General features: G+C 37.1%; 1 protein-coding gene across 2 annotated transcripts in view; it reads right to left on the reverse strand.

Moving 5' to 3' along the window:
- Positions 1 to 22,781, reverse strand: part of LOC143229297 (uncharacterized) — a 99,343-nt gene that overhangs the window by 71,065 nt on the left and 5,497 nt on the right. For both annotated transcript variants that reach the window (XM_076461429.1, XM_076461430.1), the window contains exon 2: positions 8,161 to 8,236. In XM_076461429.1, the coding sequence (XP_076317544.1) occupies positions 8,161 to 8,236 (76 nt within the window). The remainder of the gene's footprint in view (positions 1 to 8,160; positions 8,237 to 22,781) is intronic.

Genomic DNA, 22,781 nt, shown 5'->3' on the forward strand with positions numbered 1-22,781 from the left:
GAGAAGGTTGTTTGATTCGAGAAACCAAACAAGACGAGCATTAACCATCCTTTCTTAGGTCTTACAGAGACAGCTCGTCAAAGCAATTGGACGGTAGTTTAAAGGAATCTTGGGATCTTTCCCTGGCTTAGAGAAAGGTAAAATAATAGCCTGGTGCCAGGCATCAGGAAAAATTCTCCTGCCAGATCTGGTTAAAGACAATTAGAAGGACATCAAGAGAAGCAGGAGATAAATGATGCAGCATGTCATAGTGTACATCATCAGGTCCAACAGATGTGTAAAGGGACAATTATAGTCAAAGAGAGAGTCAGTTTGAAAGGAAAGAGGTGAACACTCTGCCCGAGTCTTGATGACCAAAAAGGTGGAGGAACAAGCAGAAGTGCTAAATACCTGGCAAATGCTTTCACCTAGATTATCAGCAATGCTCCGGACATCAGCTACCTCCTGACCATCAGAGAGTAAGATCGAGAGGGGGACAGAATTGTAGTGCCCACTGACCTTTCGAATCCTGTCCCATATGACCTTGAAACTGGTGGTAGAAGATATCCTAGTTGTAAACTTAATCCAAGATTCCTTCTGGCTTTGACGTCTTACCCACCTAGCATGTGCACGGGCCCATTGGAAAGCGATGTGGTTTGAAAGTGTGGGATATCTACGGAAAGTGTCCCAGGCCCATTTTTTGAGCCTTCCGTGCCAAGTGGCAAGCAGGATTCCACCACGGATGAGGATATCATGGAAAACGTGTCAAGGTTTTAGGAATACACTGAGCAGCTGCTTGTATAATACAGTCAGTTAATGCTGCCACACAGTCATCTATTTGATGGCTGATTCACGATAGCAGGATCAAGTTCTGAGAGAGCAGTGAAAGTGGACCAGTCTGCCTGATCCAGCTTCCTCCGGGGCACGTGGGTAGGGTGGCATCGACCACGGCCAGTCTCTCTCAAAAGTATAGGAAAATGATCACAGCCTAGTGGATTATTGTCAACCCTCCATGAAAAATGGGAAAATAATGAAGGGGAGCAAACCCAGAGATCAATAGAGGTAAAGGACTGACTAGGTGCATGAAAATAAGTGGAAGAACCAGTATTGAAAAAAGAAAGATTGTGATCAGAGAGCATACGCTCTACAGAGCAACCCCTCCTATCAATAACAGCACTTCCCCAGAGGGGATGATATCCATTAAAGTCCCTCAGGATTAGAAATGGAAATGGCAACTGTTCAATGAGAGCATCAAGGTCTGATTGATCATATGTCTCTCCAGGGCACAGGTAGAGAGAACAAACAGTGATGGTATGACCCAAGGAAACACGGATGGCTACAGCCTCCAAGGGTGTGTTGAGTGACAAAGACAGAGTGGGCACATGCTGATCAACCAATAGTGCCACCCCTCCATGTACTCGATCATCACACAGCCTGTCATTTCTGTACAGAGAAAATTGCCGAATGGTGATTGTATCAGCAGGTTTTAGAAATATTTCTTGTAAGGAAAGACATACAGGATGGTAGGAAGCAATCAGTGTTTTGATATCATCCAGATTATAACGTAAACCTTGACAGTTCCATTGTATCAAGGTGGCCATTTTTAGTGACGAGTAGGCAAAGTGGCTGGAGAACCCTTCTGTTTACGACCACATCTTTTTTCTTTACTGTCCTCACTCGGAGGAAGTCTATTGACCTCCATAGATCCTGCCCTGGGTCAATGGGGCAGGTCTTTGTTGTTGGAAGGGGATTCCAGTGACTGAAGATGCAAACGAATGATTGTTTTGCATCGTGGGGTTGGAGAAAAGATGTATCAGAAGAAATTCCTGTATTTGAAACTGAAGGATGTGGATCTTGAGGTGTGTTGGAATGTATTGGAGGAACAGAGATGGGTGTGGAAGTCGATTCATTAATCTTTTTAACCATGGAGGTCAAAAGGATTTTCATTTGTTATGAAAACGATTCTCTTGGAGGCACAGAGAGATCTGTCTGCACTCACACTATAGTTGTGGAATGAAGTGCAGCAGCATATATCCGAGATGGAGTGGCAGGCGCAATTTCCGAGCCTCAGGATAACTAATGTTATGAATCGTTTTCAAATGCTGCACCTCTTTTTCCTTCAACCATTTTGGGCAAGAACGAAAGTAGGAAGGGTGAGAACCATTGCAGTTGACGCAATGTGGGTCCATGTCACATTTATAGGCATCGTGGTCCTTGCCACCACAATGAGCACATGTCAGGGAACCACGACATGATGTCTTTGAGTGGCCGAACCTCTGACATTGGAAACATTGGAGAGGGCTTGGAATGTATGGCCATACCCTGCAAATTAGATAACCTGCCTTGATAGTGGCAGGTGCACGTGATGATGTAAATGTCAAAATGAAGGTATTTGTTGGCAGTGTAACTCCATCTTTGCGAGTGGAGATGCGCCTCACTGCAGAAACTCCTTGAGTGAAGAGACCAGCGAGAATCTCTGACTCAGGGACATTCTTCAAATCCCTCTCAACAATAAATCCTCGTGATGAATTCAAGGTAGCACGAGGGGTAACCTCAATAGGTATATCCCCAATTGCCGTTGAATTCAAAAGGAGTTCACTGTGGTGGGTTGTGGATGTTTCAACTAATATGTCTCCAGATCGAAGCTTCTTTACTGACTTTGGAGAGCCAGCAAGACCCTCTAGTCCCTTCTAAATAAAAAATGGGGACAATTGCCCTGAAGGTTTTTCTAAAAGAGAATGTAATATAAGAAAATGAGGTACATGTGTTACAGATGTTGAAGATTGCTGCTCAGTTAATTGCATTTGTGTCCTTTTTGTTTTCATGTTTCAAAACTGGATAATTCATTACCAAGATAGAGTTTCAGATACATCATTATATGGTGATATATTTTTTGTCTTTAATCTACCCCAGACTCGTGTGTGTGTATGTATATATATATATATCTTGGGATCCTTACCAGGTTTAAAGAAAGGTAGGACAATAGCCTGGCACCAGGCATCAGGAAAAACATTCTCCTGCCAGATCTGGTTAAAAACAATCAGAAGAATAGCAAGAGAAGCAGGAGATAGATGGTGCAGCATTTCATAGTGTACACCATCAGGTCCAACTGATGTGTTGCCAGACCGAAGAAGGGCCAGTTTCAGTTCCACCATTGTAAAGGGAAGATTATAGCCATAGAGACAATCAGCTCAAAAGGAAAGAGGTGATTGCCCTGCCTGAGTCTTGATGGCTAAGAAGGTGGAGAAAGAAGCAGAAGAACTTGATACCTGGCAAAAGCTTTCCCCTGGAGTATCGATGATGCTCCAAGTATCAGCTACTTCCTGGCCAACAGAGATCAAGATTGAGAGGGGACAGAATTATATTGCCCACTGACCTTTCGAATCTTGTCCCATATGACTTTGGAACTGGTGGTAGAAGATATGCCAGTTGTGAACTTAATCTAACACTCCTTCTGGCTTTGATGAAAATGCAGTCAACAATTTTTTTTCTTCCAAAATAAACATGACCAAAAGTTGGACTTTCATCATCAAATTTTGGCTATTCCTTCATCATAACAATAACATGTTGAAATAACTAAACAAATTACTCTTTTTGAAATAATTATTTTTGTCTTTTTTGAGAATTTTCATCATAACCCATAAATTCCCCAGCACTGAAAGTTAATTTGAATGACCAGTAATTATTTGAGGTCTTCCTATCTGGCCTCTGGTTAAAAGTAAGCATACATTTAACTTGTTTCCAGTCTTCTAAAAACTTCTTTCTGAAGTGACTTTACAGACACTTGAAAATGTAGAAAATTTCCTGACTCAACTTTGCATACTTAAGCATATATTTGAATTTGGAAAATTAAAACTTTCCATGTCAGGAAATGTATTTCTAATGGATACTCACCTCTGTACAGACATAGCTAATTTCATATTTAAAAGTAGAAACTTGCATGCCACTAACCTTGTGAAAATGCAAATGGTATCAAGATGAAACTCCTTCTGAAAGTGCATAAAAGAAATCTAGCAGTGTGACACCTGATGGCTCGGACCCTATAGGGGTAAACCTGTGGAAGATTGCATTTCTTCTCACCCAGGGTATACTCTTTGTCCATGTATATGAAAAGATTAAAGTAAAAAATTGAAATGTGTCACAATGATGGGCAGAGAAAGAACACTTTGAAACACCCCAGACCCACTTCTTATCACAAATGGACCCCTTGATCTAGCCCAAGTGGATAGATCCCAATTTGTCCACCACTCCAGCATCTGGGAACTGGTAAGTGAGGAGGGCCTTCCACATTCCAATCAAAGAGGGAGAGAATGTGTACAGTAGGAACCTGGAAATGTGTCTGAATCCCCATCACTCTCTCGTCCCAGAAAGATCTTTTACTGGAAATAGTACAATGAGGGATTAACACAAAAGCCTATTTTAAAATGCTGGCAAATAACAGTTAGAGAAGTGGAAAGAGACACAACTCTGTTGCTGGCTTTTTCCATGATAGTCCATGGAATGGGTACAGTCTAGATTGGATTTGAAATATATTATAGAAATACCACAAACCTCCAGTGGTCTTTTAGAACACTCCCTCTTACAATGAGCAGTAAGAGTAAGGGTGAATGGTATGAGCATTTTCCATTATTCTGAAAAATGTGGCAAGCATACCCTGGGAGGCAACACCAGCCAACTAGTAGGATTCTAAAATAGACTAATGGTGAGTAGAAATAAGGGCATTCAATTGGTAAAAGGCATAGGATGGACTGAAGAATCGTAATGTGTAAAAGTCAAAATTCTTTTGAAGATGAGGTAGTCAGATACAGTCATGTGAAAAAGTTAGGGCACCCTATGAAAGCCTGTGCATTTTTGTAACATTTTTGGACATATAGATATTTAATCTCAATATTTAAAATAATGAGAGATTATAGGAATATAACTAAACAATTAAAACTGAAGAAAAGACTTTTCAAGATCTTCTGTAAATGTAATTCTATAAAAATGTATATTCTAACTGAGGAAAAAAAGTTAGGACACTGCCACATTTATTCCCACTTAAAATGGCTCAACTCACACACAGGTGTATCACATCAGTTGCACATGATTAGAAGATGGTTACTCAGCATTTTGAATGAGGCTTGCCCTAATTAAACTTCAAACATTTAGTTTGGTGTGCTCCTGACTGTTGAAGTGAGAGTGAGAGCTAAAGAGCTGTCTGAGGTCTTCAGAAAAAAAATTGTAGCAGCTTATAAGTCTGGTAAGAGATTTAAAAAGATCCACTGTCCACTGTCTGAAAAATAGTCAACAAGTGGAGGGCTTTCTAAACAACTGCCAACATGCCCAGGTCTGGTTCCAAGCAAGTTCACCCTGAGAGCAGAGCGCAAGATGCTAGAAGAGGTCTCCAAACACCCTGACATGTCATTACAGGACCTACAGCAGGCTCTGGCTACTGTTGATGTGAAAGTGCATGCCTCTATAATCAGAAAGACACTGCACAAGTTTAACTTGCATAGGAGGTGTGCAAGGAGGAAACTTTTGCTCTGTAAGAGAAACATCAAAGCCAGACTGAAGTTTGCCAGAGAGAATGTAGACAAAGACCAGGACTTCTGGAATAATGTTCTTTGGACAAATGAGTCCAAAATTGAATTATTTGGACACCAGAACAGAGGACATGTTTGGTGTAAACCAAATACGGCATTCCAGGAAAAGAACCTCATACCAACTGTGACGCATGGAGCTGGAAGTGTCATAGTTTGGGGCTGCTTTGCTGTAGCAGGACCTGGACAGCTCACAATCATAGAATCCACCATGAATTCTACCGTGTATCAGAGGGTGCTTCCATCTGTAAGAAAAGTAAAGCTGAAGCAGAACTGGACCCTGCAACATGACAAGGACCCAAAACATACCAGTAAATCAACTAAGGAATGGCTGAAAACTAAGAAATGGAGAGTCAAAGCCCAGATATTAATCCAGTGAGTTGCTGTGGGGTGACTTGAAATGGGCTGTACATGCAAGAAACCCCTCAAATATCTCACAGCTGAAAGAATTCTGCATTGAGGAGTGAGGCAAACTTTCTTCAGACCGATGTCAGAGACTGGTAGATGGCTACAAGAAGCATCTTACTGCAGTTATTTCAGCCAAAGGGGATAACACTAGCTGTTAGGGGGTAGGGTGTCCTAACTTTTTCCTCAGTTAGAATATGCATTTTTGTAGAAATGTCATAAAACAAAATGTACTTTATTTAGAAGTTACAGGTCTGGGACCCTTTCAAAGTACTCTCCTCCACAATGCACACACTTATCCCAACGGTGTTTCCACTTGTTGAAACAGTCCTGGTACGCTTCTTTTGTAATGTCCTCCAGCTCCTTTGTCGCATTTGCCTTAATCTCAGGAATCGTCTCAAATCTTCTTCCTTTCAAGGATCTTTTGAGTTTGGGGAACAAGAAAAATTGCGTGAGTAGGGGGGGGAAGAACAGTGATCGAGTGTTTGGCCAAAAACTCACAAGTTCTGAGGGCTGAATGGGCTGGAGCGTTGTCATGATGGAAAAACCAGTCGCCACTCCTCCACATTTCTGGCCTTTTGCGACGGATGGCGTCCCTCAGACGTTTCAGAACTTCAATGTAGTAAGTCTGGTTCATCATCTTCAATGGACTGTCAACCATCCTTAAAACATTCATGCCACTTGAAATATGCCGTACACTTCATAGCAGCATCACTGTAAGCCATGTTAAGCATAGCAAAAGTTTCAGTCGCAGATTTTCCAAGTTTAACAACAAGTTGTTGCTCCTGCAGGTCATTCATTCTGAAATCCGTCAAACGAAAAAATCGCACTTCACTTAAAACTGCGTAGCTAATACACAAATGAAGATATCTGTAATCGGGAAATGGCATCGTAATCAGCTGATCTGTGCGAACCTAGCGACACCAAGCGGATTCCCCTGGAACCAACTGGAGCCGCGCAATTCAAACAGTCCGCGTATTTTTTTAACAGATCTCGTATTTGATTTACACATTGCTTTCTCAGATCACCTTTCTAATCAGCTTGTATCATATGTAGATATTCTTGTAGTTGTCATTCTTTAAATCTTAACCCTTTCAACATTTTTAACTATATGTATCTAGCTCTTAATTTTAAAGGTCTCCAATCTTACTTTACTTTAACCAACTCATTCTCTCTAACACCGCTATAAAATACGTTCATGTTTTCCAGAAATGTTTAAAATGAATCACAACATCTTTCCTCATTTCTGCATAACTTCATTTACAGAAATAACAACAGAAATGTGATTAGCACTACTGATAAATTTCTTATACTTTTATTTCACTGTTAACATCCTTGTGTAATGACACTACAATATTTTCTGCTAATTTTTAATAAACTCATAATTTTTGTCAAAATAAGCATTAAATTTGGTAAATATGTTTCTTTTCATTTTATCTACTTTTCATAAAAAAAAGCTTTCACCTAATTCTTCCCAAGTCTTCTTCTCCACTACCAACTCAAGAAATCTTGACACTGATTACAGTTCCACCTACTTTATATTACTAATACTAACAAAATTTGGATTTGGGGCTAATTAGCATGGTACACTTTAAAACAAATATGGATTTATTCTTGATACAAAGAGTAACAAGTTAGCTTTCAGTCTTATAAGATCTTAGAAGTTAATTCATGTTAATCACATAATTTCTACATTACAGTATCAACAGTATTTTCACTGTTAACCCCAGACAATTCTTGCTAACCACATACTCATTTTCATTGCAATTGTAAACAGAAACAATACATCTCTAGACCTTTTGTTCAGATCATAATTATAAGCAAAGATAAAATGGAAGCATAATACTAATGAAATTACAAGTTTTAAAAAACATTTAAGCTTCTTCACAAAGTGGGTCCTAAGGGCATTTGTAATGAACCTTAAAATGCATAAGATTTTTAATCATAAATATAACCTTTATGGTAAAATGATGAATTTTTTTAGCAGATATAATAGTACTCTAGCAAATCAAAACATTTTTCTAGCAAATCTGAAAGTTTCACTATTTCTATCAATTAGAATAGTTGCAGCTTACATATTAATAGCCAAATGATTTTATTTCTAACAACCAAAAAGCATATGTCACAGATATAATTATTTAACCACAGGTTTTTAACAAAAACTTACAAAAACATAAATATCTTTTGATAGACTAACCTCTTTTAAGGGAACCTTAAATGGAATGAACTGAGTTCCAGTAATGATCTTCCCTATTGCTGAATATGCTTCCCACCTATGAAATGTAAAATATTACATGATCAAAAATTTCTTATCTCATACAAGCATTCCATAATAACTAGTTGCTTTCATTGGAGAAACAAAATGAATATTTTTTGCTAATGGTTATATATGTTAATAACAATATAGTATTGCACCTAATTTATTACTTGATGTTATACAGGAGCCAACTGTTTAACGATTATATTACAGATTTCTTTCTTTTCTTTTTCATAATAGGTGTGTAGGTTGAAGAACAATGACTAAGGGGAGTTAAAATCCTACAGAAAACAAAACAGCCAGATAACGTACATAAATGTGTATGGTTTCATCCAGTCTGAAGGATCTCATCAAGAGTTGACAAAATTCTGATTCAAGAGAGTGAGACAGTTCACAAAATTGATGTGATGAAATGTGAAAGAACAATTATCTTCCCAAACAGGTAAAAACTATGAAAAAAAAAACACAAAACAGTCTGAGTAGAAAAGTATAGTGAAAGAATGATAGAAGTACCAATAACATGTATATCTAAATGACAATAGGGAAAAACAAGATATAGAAATACATCTTCAGAAAAAATAATATAATAAACACAGAGCCAACAGCTTGAACAAAGCACATAAAACATCATTAAGGTCCCAATCAGGCATGTGAGTAGGATAAATGGCTCAGTAGATGCTGTCTGTATTTCTGTCTGGCTGTTGTTGCATTCTCTAGGAGAGCTGGTGTTACTTTGAAAGTTAGGCATTCCATCAGTCAAATCAGTATATCCTACCACTCTCCTTTGAGCAACTAGAGAAATCTGTCTCTTTGACAGTGAGATATGACTGGCTAGAAAGTTCATTCTTCTTTCCTTGCATAGCTTTAATATATTTAATTAAACTTGGCTGTATCTCAATAGCTCTTGCAACAACAGGTTGTTTCTCAAACCAACAATAGCCACAAAACTGAAATGGGAAGACTGATGATCCAGTAATAATTATGTAGTCACCCCCTTTGTACTGGACTATCTTTGAATAACCAGAATAGGGCTTTAACCAATTTAGCTGCACCAAACTGCAACTTTTCACAACCATTTTAAAAGGAGTTGTGAAATGTATAAAGGCCACAGCTTCCAATGTTTATTAAATCATGTGATGCAGTCTACGACTTCTTTACTTTATCACATACTAAGGAATGCAACTTCCCACTCACTGCTGGTTCATTCATAAAAAGTTGGATAATATTGGTTATTCCAATGTTTGAAATAGATTCAATAACACAGGCAGCAGATCATCAGCCCTGTTATGACCTATGAAAGCAGAGGTAAAATAATGTGATACAATGCAATCATCAACAGGATCCCAGTATCTAACATGAATATCCTCTTGCTTCTTGTTGAAGCTGCTGTTGTACGATTCATCGAACATGAGCACAATAATACAAACCAAATCCAAAGACTACAAGGTAAGCACATTTGTCTTTACCACATGTGAATTTCTGAGAAATAATGCTGTCAGAAAACATTTGTTTGAATACTTCAGAAATGTTATTACAACTATTGTAGCTGAAATGGGATGTCATACATTTTACAGTCCAAATAATTTTGGCTCTCAGTACATCTGTTGATTAAATATTCTCAGTTATGTTAGCATGTGCATGCTTACTTGTACTGGTACTTGGATTGTCCTGACTTAAGAATGAACTAATGTGTAGATTGCTGTTCATATGCTTTATGTTGTTTTTACATTTTTACCCATCCATGCATGACTTAATGGCAGGTTTACCCACATTCCCAAGGCTGAAAGTTATTTTACATACACTGCAGCATGCCATATATATATATATATATATATATATTTGTAGGCATAGTCTCAAGCCATGTTCTATAGAGTTCGTTCTTTTTGCAGTTCTCCTGATATTTATATTTTTCTGACATGGCATGAAAATAATTCAAAAAACAGGATCAAAATGATTATCATACTATGCCAGGAATTGCAGAACTACAAGCAGTTCTTTCCACATATTTTAACCATTTTCATACATTTTGAACAGTGCATGGCAAAATAAGCCTGACAAAATGGTGAATGCAACTATAAAACCAAACTGTTCTATATAAGCTTATCTCTGATTGGTCAGATTGATGAAATCATGCACTTCATGGATATTTGGCTCACTTTCATTCAGAAATTAACTAAATAAAAGCATGGTAAATTCTGACTGGCCAAACATGATAGAAAAATACCATGTTACCACATTTACATTTCAGCTTTACCTGGAAAGATTAATGCTAAATGTTGTCAATGTTTTTAATGATATTTACTGACTTTTATTGTTAAAACATAAAATTTAATGACTTTCCATGACTTAAAAATACCATTTTCAAACTCCGTAATTTTTCAGGTTTCTCAGGGTTCCCATGGGTTTTGGGTTAGAAGGTGGACCACCACAGAATGGTCTCCAGGTTGGGAGTAGCTGATAAATCAATGTCAAAAAACTGCTACTTCCATTGATAAATAACTGGAAATGTGTATGTTGGAGCAAGATAGCAAGAACTGGTAAGAGAAGAGGGTGACCTGGTGAAGCAGAAGATACCAAAATCAAACTAGCCAATAAGGTACCATCAACAGAATCTGATAAGTGTATCAATGCCAAAACACAAAGGAAAAGATGAAGAGAAAGATAAATATACAGAAAAAGATGAGACCAGTCCTGGTTGAAAACACTGACCATCAAGGCTAAAGGACAAGGAACTAAAAACCAACAGTTTGGTATCAAAAGATGTAAGAAAGGCATTGAAGATAGGCATACCCAACTGATAGAAAACTCAACAAAAACTGCAGGTCTACTACATGGAAGCAATGTGTCCTGGGATGGGTACTACCACAGTAGCTGTTATAAGCAACAAACATGAAACTGCTGGTGTGGGTCATGACCAATCAATCTACAAGAAAAAGAGGAAATGGGAATATGGAAGCAAAGCATCCTGGAATTAGTACACCTATTATAGTTGATATAAGCAACAACCATGAAAATGCTGGTTTGGATCATGATGAATCAGTCCAGAAGAAGAAAACATGGGAACATGGATGGTGAGATGTTTGAGTACAATGATGTGGAGTCAATGCTCCTTTCAAGTTCGTATGCCTGAAATCATGTTATTCAGAGATGTATCCCAACTTGACAGAAAAGCATCTGTGAAGAGATGGAAATCCAAATAAAACAAAAAGGTCCCACCATGGTATTGGCACAGTTAGGCTCTCAAAACAAGCCCAAAAGATGATGAGAGAAGAAGTGAACAGTTGAGGACCATAAATCTTGAAAAGAGTTCCACAAATAATAATTTCTACCAAAAAAGATGCAACCTAAAAAATGAGTAGTTCAAGGGAAGCTAGTTTCCAAAACCAAAAGTACTTCTCTTGTATAATGTTGAAGAAAAACAAATCTTGGTGAAAAGACATTCCATTGCTAGTAAGCAAAATGATGAAGGGTGAGTTGAAGAACACAACTAGATGTACCAAATATATGATAGGTGTGAGAAAAACTTGGAAGGATTGATAAGACAGGCCAACAGAGCAACATTCTGCAGAAGAACTCTACATCATTGTACTCAAACATCTCACCATCCATATTCCCATGTTTTCTTCTTCTGGATTGATTCGTCATGATCCAAACCAGCATTTTCATGGTTGTTGTTTATATCAACTATAATGGATGTACTATTAGAAAATAATTAGTCAATAATTAATGTAATATGGAACCATAACTCCAATCTATGACAGCATTAGGCAAATTCTCCAATGACTCAACTGAAAACCTCAATATATGCAATGCCAAAAGAAAGAGCATTAAACTAGAAGATCTGATCCCAATAAACAAAAGAAAAAAACATTTGTATAACAGGGTCACTGAAATGGTGAAAATCATCAAAAACATTGGCCTCAGTTATCCACATTCCATAAGAACAGAGCCATCAGAGAAAAAAAAAGAAACCTTCCATCTGGAACTGAGGGATAATAAGAAACTAGTCAAGAGATGAAAGGTCCACAGTCTTTTTGAGGACTGCAAAAAAATGACAGAAATAATTTGGTGCAAAAGGTAAATACACTGTAAAAAGCATTCTTGTCCAAGAGGTCTGAATGAAAAAAAAATGAAAAACAAGCAGACCCCCACACAACAAGAACCAATTGAATAGCCATTGAGGAGACAAATGGTGGTTGGGAAAGAGAAGATAGACAGGAAGCTAGAATGGGAAGGGGAGATGTGAATTCTGCCAGCCTATGGATAAGGGCAGAATGGCATAACTGAGAAAGACAAGAAATCAAAGCAAACAATGAGTCAGATGCATCAAAAAAGACTTCAGAGTAAAGAATTAGAGTTTGACTAAGACCACAGAGATGAGCATGATAGAGGCCTAGTTTAACTACAAGGCTTCAAAGTAAAGAATTATAGATTGATTAAGATCATGGAGATAAGCATGATGGAGATCTAGTTTAACCACAAGAGCATTTCATTCCAAGTTCCAGTAGCAGTAGAATCAATTAAGGAAGGAGTGAGCAGGAGAAGAGCCTAAACAGTGAAAATAATGGTATGAACCTTTCCAGAGCATGATAAAGCAGATGTAAGGAGAAATTACAAGAAATAATGTAGGAAGGTTAAAATAAAGAAATAAAGGTGCAAAAATTGGGCACTAGTAAGAAAACAAAAGTTAAAAAATCTGCTCCCAAAGCAGGTAAAGGAGATTCCAATGACTGGGAACAGAAATTAAGAAAGGTTGTAATCCTTGATGAAAGTCATGTAGACAAGAATAATGAAACATGTTAGTATGGATGTGCAGTTTTTTGAGAAATAAGTCTGCATTACCAGGTGAAGGAGAGAAGAGAAAGAAGGCTTGAGAGTGTGTTTTATGTAGTAAAGCACAGGATAAATCAAAAGGCATAGACATACCTGTAAAATTATGGAAAGGAAGAGATTAGAAGCATGATGTTTTCTTCTCCAAATAAACTGTGCCTATATTATGGTCATGTTCAACTTGAAAAGAAGGAAAATCAGCTAAATGGAAACAAAGAACAAAAAAGTACATGAAAAAACCCACAAGATGTTAAACAATGACTGTTACATCCTCCACAAACTAGCCACAGTATACACTGGTCCCATGTCAGAAGCATTACCACAAAGAAGGAAACATCATTATGTAAAACATGAACACTAAATTGGAAAAAAAAATTTAAAATACTTAAAATTTAATTCAGTTGGAAACAAACCTCACATAATTAATTTACAATTTTGAAATGTTTATTATTGACATTGCTGAGTAAAATAAAGAAATTATTTTGAACGCAAATGCTTAGGGCAATCTAGATGTTTTTAGGTAAAAAATAGCTCATAGCTAGTGGCATACAACTTTCTAAGAGGCTGCTTGAAAACATCTGTGTTGAAAGATGAGTTTGTCTTTACAAATATTTTTCCCTGGGTGTTAATTACTCTTAATATTTTGTGAGTCTTTTAATAGTTGGCATGTAATATGAGACTGAGGGTTGATTTACATTACATTTGTTTCTAAAGAGGGTAACAAGCATTGTCCATGTCTTACTTCTGTGTTGATAAAAGTTTTAGAAACTAATTAAGTTTTATATTTTTAAAATTAAAATGAATTTCAAATGGGTACTTAACTCATAAATACTGAAAGTAATTTCTTGTTGAATTTGAACTTGTACTGCCAACTAAATGTGATTAAAAGGCAAATTGTTTATTTTGAACTGCATAACTTACCCATAATTCTTCACTTCATCCTTGATTTATTATTATTAAGGGTTCTTTACATAAGTTCTGATATTCCATCACGTGTTAACATTTTCCGACACTGAAAATACATTTCCACTAGATTCTTACATCCCCCTCATGTAACAGCTTTTCTCAACTTGAATTCCCCTATCTATATACAAATTTTAGCTTGACACTGGCCTTGGCATTCCCACTTATCTTCATGTAAATACCCATGAAGCAGTTGCACAATAACATGAGCATGCAACAATAGAAGTGCAACACAACCTTGAGCACAGCTTAACTTCCTCTATGATGTTTCACTCAACTTCATTTTGAAATTGAGCAACTTAAAAGGAAAAGACAAAGAAAGTAGGTAAGAATGATGGGAAGTAGAGGTAAGAATTTAATGTTAACCTCTGCTATATCATCTTACTTCCACTCACAACACAGCTAAAACTACACATTTCTCTGGTGGAGAGACCAGTGTAACATTACTGAGAGAAATTCCCTTCAGAAAGTGTCCAATGGAAGCCCATGGAGTGTGTATATAAATAAAAAGCAAGTAAAACACATCTGTGGGAGACCACACCACTTCTGAACCAGGTATACTCTTCACACATCAAAATTATGTGTCATAAGAATGGCAGAAAAATAGGAGGGAGCCCAGAAATTAACTTAACAGACAGTATAGAGTGGCTACGGTGCAGTGACCACAATGGGAGATCAAGAACAACAAAACTGTAATAGGAATAGGTCCTCTATCATTGGACCTAGAAAGGAAGATTTCCCATTCAAAGGATGCACATCATCACGTGTACATGTCCAACTAAACCCCCAGGAACCAACATCCAGACAATGGTAGGAGAGCAGACAGAAATGTAGTGGTTTAACTTCAGTCCAAAATCAGGCAGCATTGAATATGAATTGCCCAATCTGCAGCAGAAGAATGGTATCTGGACCATTAACATGTGAGAACTTACTTGGTTGACCCAGCTACAGCAGACACCAGTACCACCCTAAAATGACATTTGGGTGAAGGTAAGAAGGAGTGTGCCCAACTGCAGGGATAGACTACATAGTGGTGAAAAGAATAAAGTGGCATATGGAACATTACATCAGGTCTATGGTAGAAGCAGTGTCTATACAAATCTATACTAGCAAAATACACATGCCCTACTCCAACTAAGTGAACTGAGTACATGCAGAAAAAAGCCTCCATGGTCCAACACCCCAGTGGGTAGAAAACAGTAAATGGTAGACCCTCACACTCTACTAGAATAATGTGGGGGTTACACACTTTAAAGAGTCTGGAGGAACTCATTACCAAAAACATGCAATGGGTGAATGCAAAACTTAATTTGAAAAAGCAAACCATTCTTGATATAGTCAAACAAAAACAGCAGAGATAGTCAACAATCCTCTTCTGCTTTACCTGTGTTAGTCCAAGAGTGTACAATCGGGGGCAAAAACAATTATGGTGCAAAACTCTGAAGAAAAACCTACAAGTAGCCTTGCAGAGTGTTCCATCTCAAATTTGGGTTATTGACCTTAATGACCATACAGTGTGCAGTTAAGACTAAGTGTACCTGGTCAGGACTTACCAGTGGACAGAATTCATATACTTGAAAAAGGTCCCATATGAAGAGAATATGAAAAAATAATCTACTCCCTCACAGACAAACTGTGGGGTTCAAGCTGATATCAGGAGGTAAATGCTAACCTGTTTGAAGAGGAAACAGAAATATGATAAATATGAGATAAATGTATGGGAAGTGATCTCACGCCAGCATGGCCAATTTCCTCTAAAGGAATTAGTCAGCCAAGGATAAGGAAAGGTGATAGTTTTGATGTGAAGAAACCTGGAAGATGGGTTAATCATCAGCAGTCAAGAAACAGTACACTAAGCATGTCACCTTTCAAATCGACAAAGAGGAATACAAACCTGGATAAAAAGCAGGGCTCACGCTGTCGCTCGCCATATTCGCCAATGGCGATTACTTTTGTTTTTTGCCAAAGAAAAATTGTAATTGGCAAAACACTGTTTGTTTACAAAATGCTAGACTGGTTCACTACATCAACGTTTTTTTAATGCAAGTATGCGGTAAGCAGATAAAAATCAATAACCCGTCTACCTTCATGCAAGGTCATGGTCAGGATCGATAAACGTGTGAAAAATCGTTCAATCAACAGCGACCTAACGGCTTGACACAAATAACTCATTTATATGTGGTTGATTAGCGAAAAGTTATCTTATACAGATTATATTATAGAAGAAAAGAATGCTATTGACTGCAAACTTTTCCATAATTTTGTAAAATTAGAGCAAAACTTCTCCCTGGTTTGCAAGTCTAGAGAGACCCCTGTTTAGCAGCATGTAATAACAGTTACTTTTAATTTAGTGACTCATCTTCCCATGTCATTATTGTAATGATTTGTGTGTGAAAAACATTGAACTTTGTAACTGTGAAACTGTTGTTTTATAATAAATTTGATAAATGATAAATTCATTGAAATAAAATGTATGATAAGAACTTAGTTGTCATTTATTCTTTGACTGTATTATCGTATGTGACTGGCTGAAGGGTTGGATACAAATCAAACCTATCCGAAAAAAGTTAAATTAACAGGCAAATATAAGACTTAAAGGTTAACAGGAAGTACATCATCAATATGAAGTTCTGGACCTGGATGAATACCCTGTTGGCAGCAAAAATGTACACAAAGAGTTTTAAGGAGAGAAAGTTGAAAACCATTTGCTGTAGTCCACTTAAGTATATGATTGATTGCAGTTTGTAGCTGCCCATCAATAACCCTCATATTTGATGACTGACATGAGATGTGAAAGTCATTAATGAAAAGACCATTTGCAACTGTTGGGGGTAGCTGTTCACTGATGGCATTAATCTTTGTAATGCAATGCAGTTAGTAAGCATGGGATATCTATGAAATTTATCCCAAGCACATTTCTGAGCTTTTCGTTTTATAGAACAAGCAGAATTCCACCAAAGGCAGGGATGCTGTGGGAAAACTGTTGAGGTTTTGGGGATGCACTGAATAGCTGCTTGGACAATATAGTTAGTCACTGCTGCTACACAATCATCTATCAATTTACATAAGATGGCAGGATCAAGTTCCAAGACAGCAGTGAAAGAGGACCAGTTGGCCAGGTCCAACTTCCACTGAGGCACTCAGGTCAGGTAGCACTGACCACTGCCAATCTCTCTTAATATGATAGGAAACTGATCACTACCCTGTGAATTGATGTCAACCTCCCAAGAGATGCAAATGAAAAGCAAAGGGGAGCAGATAGAAAGATGACTGACTGGGTGCATGAAAATAAGTATAAGAGCCAGTATTGAAGAGAGACAGATTGTTATTCAGGAGCATATGCTCTATAGCATGACCCCTCACATCAATACTAGAACTACCCCAGAGGGGATTATGCTCATTAAGATCCCCCAAAATTAAAAAGGGGGTTGGCAATTGCTCAATCTGAGCATCAAGGTCTGAGGGATGACAATTTTTTCCAGGGGTGAAGTACATAGAGCAAACAGTGATGGTATGATCCAAGGAGATATGGATAGCTACAGCCTCCAAGGGCATATTCAATGACAAGGACCAGGTGGGCACATGTTGATCAACTAGCAGTGCTACTCCTCCATGTTCTTGTCCTACACATAACCTGTCATTTCAGTATCAGGAGTATTGGTGAATTGTGGCTGTATTAGTAGGTCTTAAAAATGTTTCCCGTAAAGAAAGACATTTGGAATGATAAAAGTTAATAAAATCCAAAATGTCATTCACATTTGATTGAAAACCTCAACAGTTCCATTGGATTAGCATGACCATTTTTCTTTATTTTGAAGAAGAATATGGCACAGAGACCTTCTGCTTGCAACCTCACATTTTTCTTTACCAGATGTGAGTCGGTCATTCTCTAGTGATCTTGCTCTGGATTGAGTAGGCAGGTCAGAGTTTGTAGACATATGTTCCAGTGACTGAGAACATGAACAAATGGGTTGTTTAATTTTTGGAGTGTCAAGAAAGGAAGACCTCATGGAAACACCTGGGCTTAAACAAGGTGAAGTTGGGCAATGACTGGAAAATGTGGTAGGGACAGAGATAGAAGTAGCTACTGATTCATTAACTTTGTTGATTTTAGAGGGTACTAGATTATGATGCACCGTTAAGGTTTCTGTAGGAGGCTTGGAAAGGTCTGTCTGGACTCCTACTGTCGTAGTGGATTGGATTACAACAGCACAAGTCCAAGATGGATTTGGGTTCTTGCAAATTCCTGAGCCTCTGGGAAAGTAATATTATCAACTGTCTTGAGATGTTGTACTTCTTTCTCTTCCCCCATTTAGGGCAAGAAGTAAAATAGGAAGGATGTGGACCATTACAGTTAATGCAATGCAGTTCTAGTTGGCATTCAAAAGCATCATGGTCTTTACCAGCACAATGGACACATGTCAAGGAATCACAGCAAGATGTGTTCAAGTGACCAAATTGTTGATAATGAAAACATCTAACAGGATTAGGAATATAAAGCCATACCTTACAAGTCAGATACACTGCCTTGATTGTGGTAGGAGGACGTTATGCTGTAAATATTAATATTAGAACATTTGTAGGCTCCATTATCTTGTCTCTACGAGTAGAAATTCAGTCCACAGCTGTAACACCTTGCCTGGTGAAACCTGCAAGGATCTCTAACTCTGGAATGGTCTTTCAATCCCTCTCAACTATAATTCCTCTGGAAGAATTCAAAGTAAAATGAGGAGTAACCTCAATGGGTATATCCCCAATGGCTTTCGATTTCAAGAGGAGTTTGGAATATTGTGATGAAGCTGTTCCGACTAAAATGTCCCCAGACCATAATTTTTTACCAATTTAGGTGAGCCAGCAAGCCCTTCTAAACCCTTCTGAATAAAAAATGGAGACGTCTGCCATGAGGGTTTTTCAGTTAAAGAATGTATAATTAAAAATCACAGGACAGATTCAAATTGTGAGTTTGACTGTACAGAGTCATCAATGGGCAGTCATTTGCCAGTAGTTAGATTTTTCCTATGCTGTCATGCTTGTTTATTTTTTTCATTTGAGGATATCCATAATAAAAAATAGAATATTTCAGTACCCATTGACCCCACCCACCATGGAGCCTGATGATGGGATGCACTACAGTGCCATATAAGGTCACTGCAGCGACACCAGGGTTTCATGAGCACTACACCCAAACATCAGTATCAGACATAATGTCTACTACACCTGATGAGGGCATCCTATGCTGGCACACAGTTGACCCTGGCCCAAATGTATTAAGTGATCAATGTTGGGGGGGCACCCCAAGACTGCCCATCTATAGGAATTCAAGACCAAAGTTGTGTTGTAGTTGGACCCCTCAACCACCAGAATCCTCTTTCCCCTTCACGGGTCACCACACACAGTGAACACACAGGTGGATGTTTAGATCCCAGAGGAAGTAAACTGAAAGTACAGAACCTTCTCTGGGAGGTCCCCTCACCACATACAGGAATCCACATTGAGGGGAGGAGGAGGGAGGGGGGAGGAGACATGAAAACAGGGTTAGGAGGTTGTTGAGACAAATGAGAAGTGAATGAAGAAAGAGAGGTTTGAAAGTGAGCAGACTTTACTCAGGACTCCAATGAATCAGGAAGACCACAAAGACATCTTGCCATAAAAAAGCATATGCAGGTCCCATAATGGGGTTAGGGTAAATGTACCTAAAACAAGAGAGCATCCCAACCTAAAAGATCCCAACAACACAAAAACTATGTTTGGAAGTAAAATGTGGAAGAGGAAAATCATGTAAAAGTGGAAAACAACAGGGTGCAAAAACCTTTTATGGGAATGAAAAAGAACCTCAGACAGAAGATAAAATAAGGAAAGATAGAAGATAGGATAAAATGAGACAGATAAAGAAATGTGAGGTTTGAGGTGAAAAAGGAAAAGTACAGGTATCTGAATGCTGCAGAGAAGAAGAGAATGAAACTGCAGAGAGTTCATAAAAAAAAACAGACCTACAGTATTCCAAATCATGAACTTTGATAGAATGTGGAGATCAAGACATACCAACTCCCAAATTTAATTGGTCTATCAATCAAATGGCATGAACTCCAATACCTGTTGAGGGGAAAACAAAATAGTAGTCCATATGCGTCTCACATAAGAGGAAAGAGGAGGAATCAAAGGAAACGGGATATAAAGGCAAAACAAAAAAAACATGGATGATCAACTCCAGAAAAGGAGGAGGCCTGGGCACATACATTGACTTGAAATGTGAAATAGAAATAAAAAGATTGAATTTTCCATGTTAGAAGCATTTAACATGTGACTAATGTTCAAACACTATCAAATGTTTCAGTTAGCAAGAAAAAAAAATGACTTTACCTGAATGCTACCTGAGGAGCTTTCAAATGTTTAGAACAGTCTTTAAATTCCTAACTAGCAAACAAACCTTCAAAGACAGCATTAACTGATATTAAAGTTTTGAGTATAGCTGGCTGTGAGAATGCTGCTATTATAGTAAATAAATAACCAAATAAAACGTAAGGTATAAATGTTAGTCAAAAAACCAACAAGTAAATGGAACATTCTGTCAGAAACATAAGTATTAGAGGAACTAGTTTATACACATTCATTTTTACTATTTAATCTCAAAGAGTCTTTTGGAAATAAGCATGAATGTGTCTAAACTAGTTTCTTTAATACCAAGACTTCTGACAGATTGTTTGATTGACTGGTTTTGTTTCATCAATACAACTGTTGTTTTAAAATGTATTTAGATTATTTCACAAATAAATAGCAGATGCCATTTAATTATGCAAAGTGCAGAATAATGCATCTAGGCTACCTTAATCTAAAATACAACTACCACTTTAATGGAAGTAAACCCAGTAGTGTCATGGAACAAAATTATTTTCATATTTTGGTCATTCAGTTTCTTAGTCTTCTAGGCAGTGTTTGTTTGTCAATGGAAAATAAAATATCAGATGTATCTACAACAATGTTGAATGTTAAAACACAAAGGGTAAAACTTTCTTTTGAGACCTCATTTGGGTGCAATTTTAGGTTCTTACTTTAAAAATGGCAATGAATTGGTGAAAAAAAATCAAAGGACTTAGAACAAACCTGGAATGGATAGGCTTTCAGCATAAAGACTGATTAAGGTCCTACACATTATTTTGTCTTGAGAAAGGTTAATGGTGATATGACTGAAATGTTCCAAATTATAAAGGGAATAGACAGAATTGATGCATTGGCTTTTATGTCTTAAATATTAAAAGTGGTAGGACAAGAATTACCTCTGGTTAGGCCTAATACAAATATTTGAGTTCATTCTTGAATTTGTTATAATAATAAGAACACTGAATTGCTAAAAATGGTTCTAAGGAAGGTTGCTAGGGGTTTTCAAAAAGGGCAGATTAAGGTTCTTTAAATTATTTTATCTTGATAAAAAGTGTAGTCATAGCTATAAGAGTTCACTGATTACGATTTTATTGGGCAATAGTAATAGTCAATGATTACACTGCACAACAAAGTTTTTGCTTCTTGAACACTGTTGGGTGTTCCTTATAGATTTTTGGCTAATGATCATGAAAATCACATCCAAGTTTGCCCATCACGTACTGTTTCATCGAAATCTTCAGTTTCACCAGGACATTGCTACAATGGAAAAATGATATCAGGGCAACTGGAATCCGTCAATGCTTGCTGACTACTGTTGGACACTGCAATGTGATGCACTAGATATTGAATACAAATGAACATCAGGTGCAAAACACTTTTAATTATGTTGAACTTAACAGCGTATTAGAAACATAAACGTAATTAAATACATTATTGCTGGTAAACAGTTAACTGTCTATTTCTCAGAGTTCCTACGTGATGAAGCAAAACCAAAATTATATTTGTGCATACCCACCAGGTCACAATCAGCAAAACCTTTTCAAAAAAATTGTTATGCAGTGTTACCAAACCATATTGACTCATACCAATATCTAGTATTGGTTCAGCTAAGGTGCTTTACACTACTGAAACAAGATAAAAACATTTAACCTACTAGTAAATTTTTTGGGGTGCATCTATGATAAAAAGTTAAATATCTTTTGGTGTATTTAATCCAGATATTAAATAGAAAGAATAACAGTTGCAAAGGAGTTAAAAAAAGTACTTTGCTTTAGTGCTCCAAGAAGCACTTAGTACAAACAAAAATGTACACATATTAACTTCTGAATTTTAACTGTAATTTAACTAAATTTAACTGAATTAACTGTATTATTTATTAGTTTATAGTAGCAATTTTATACACAAACATGCTACTAACCTCTCCATAAAAAATTAGCATAAAAGAATTCTATTTATTTTAATTCTGCCTAACAGGTTTGCTACTTCAGATTAAAAAAAAAAAGCTTTTTGCTTCAAAACACAATGCAAATACAAATACAAGCAATGTAAATTAAAATGGGAGAAAATATAAAAATTAAATTGACATGATACCTATCCTAAAAGCAATAATACACCTAAAACTAGCCAAGATAATAACATTTAAGCAAGCTTCAATTTATTAAAATTAATGGCAAAAAAAGTAAATAGCCTTAACGAAATTAATGCATAAAAATGTAATTTAAAATTTGAATATATAACATGAAGTGGAGCAATTCTTCTCAGAGTGGGAATTTAAAGATTCAGTTAAAATAATCTTACTGTGAGAGAATGGGAATACCCCAAGAAAACTCACTTTCACTGAACAGGTGCCAAGTATTACATTTGATTAGTGTCTGAATTATTAACTCTTA

This window comes from Tachypleus tridentatus, chromosome 10 (assembly GCF_004210375.1).
Source record: "Tachypleus tridentatus isolate NWPU-2018 chromosome 10, ASM421037v1, whole genome shotgun sequence".
NCBI classification, from domain to species: domain Eukaryota; kingdom Metazoa; phylum Arthropoda; class Merostomata; order Xiphosura; family Limulidae; genus Tachypleus; species Tachypleus tridentatus.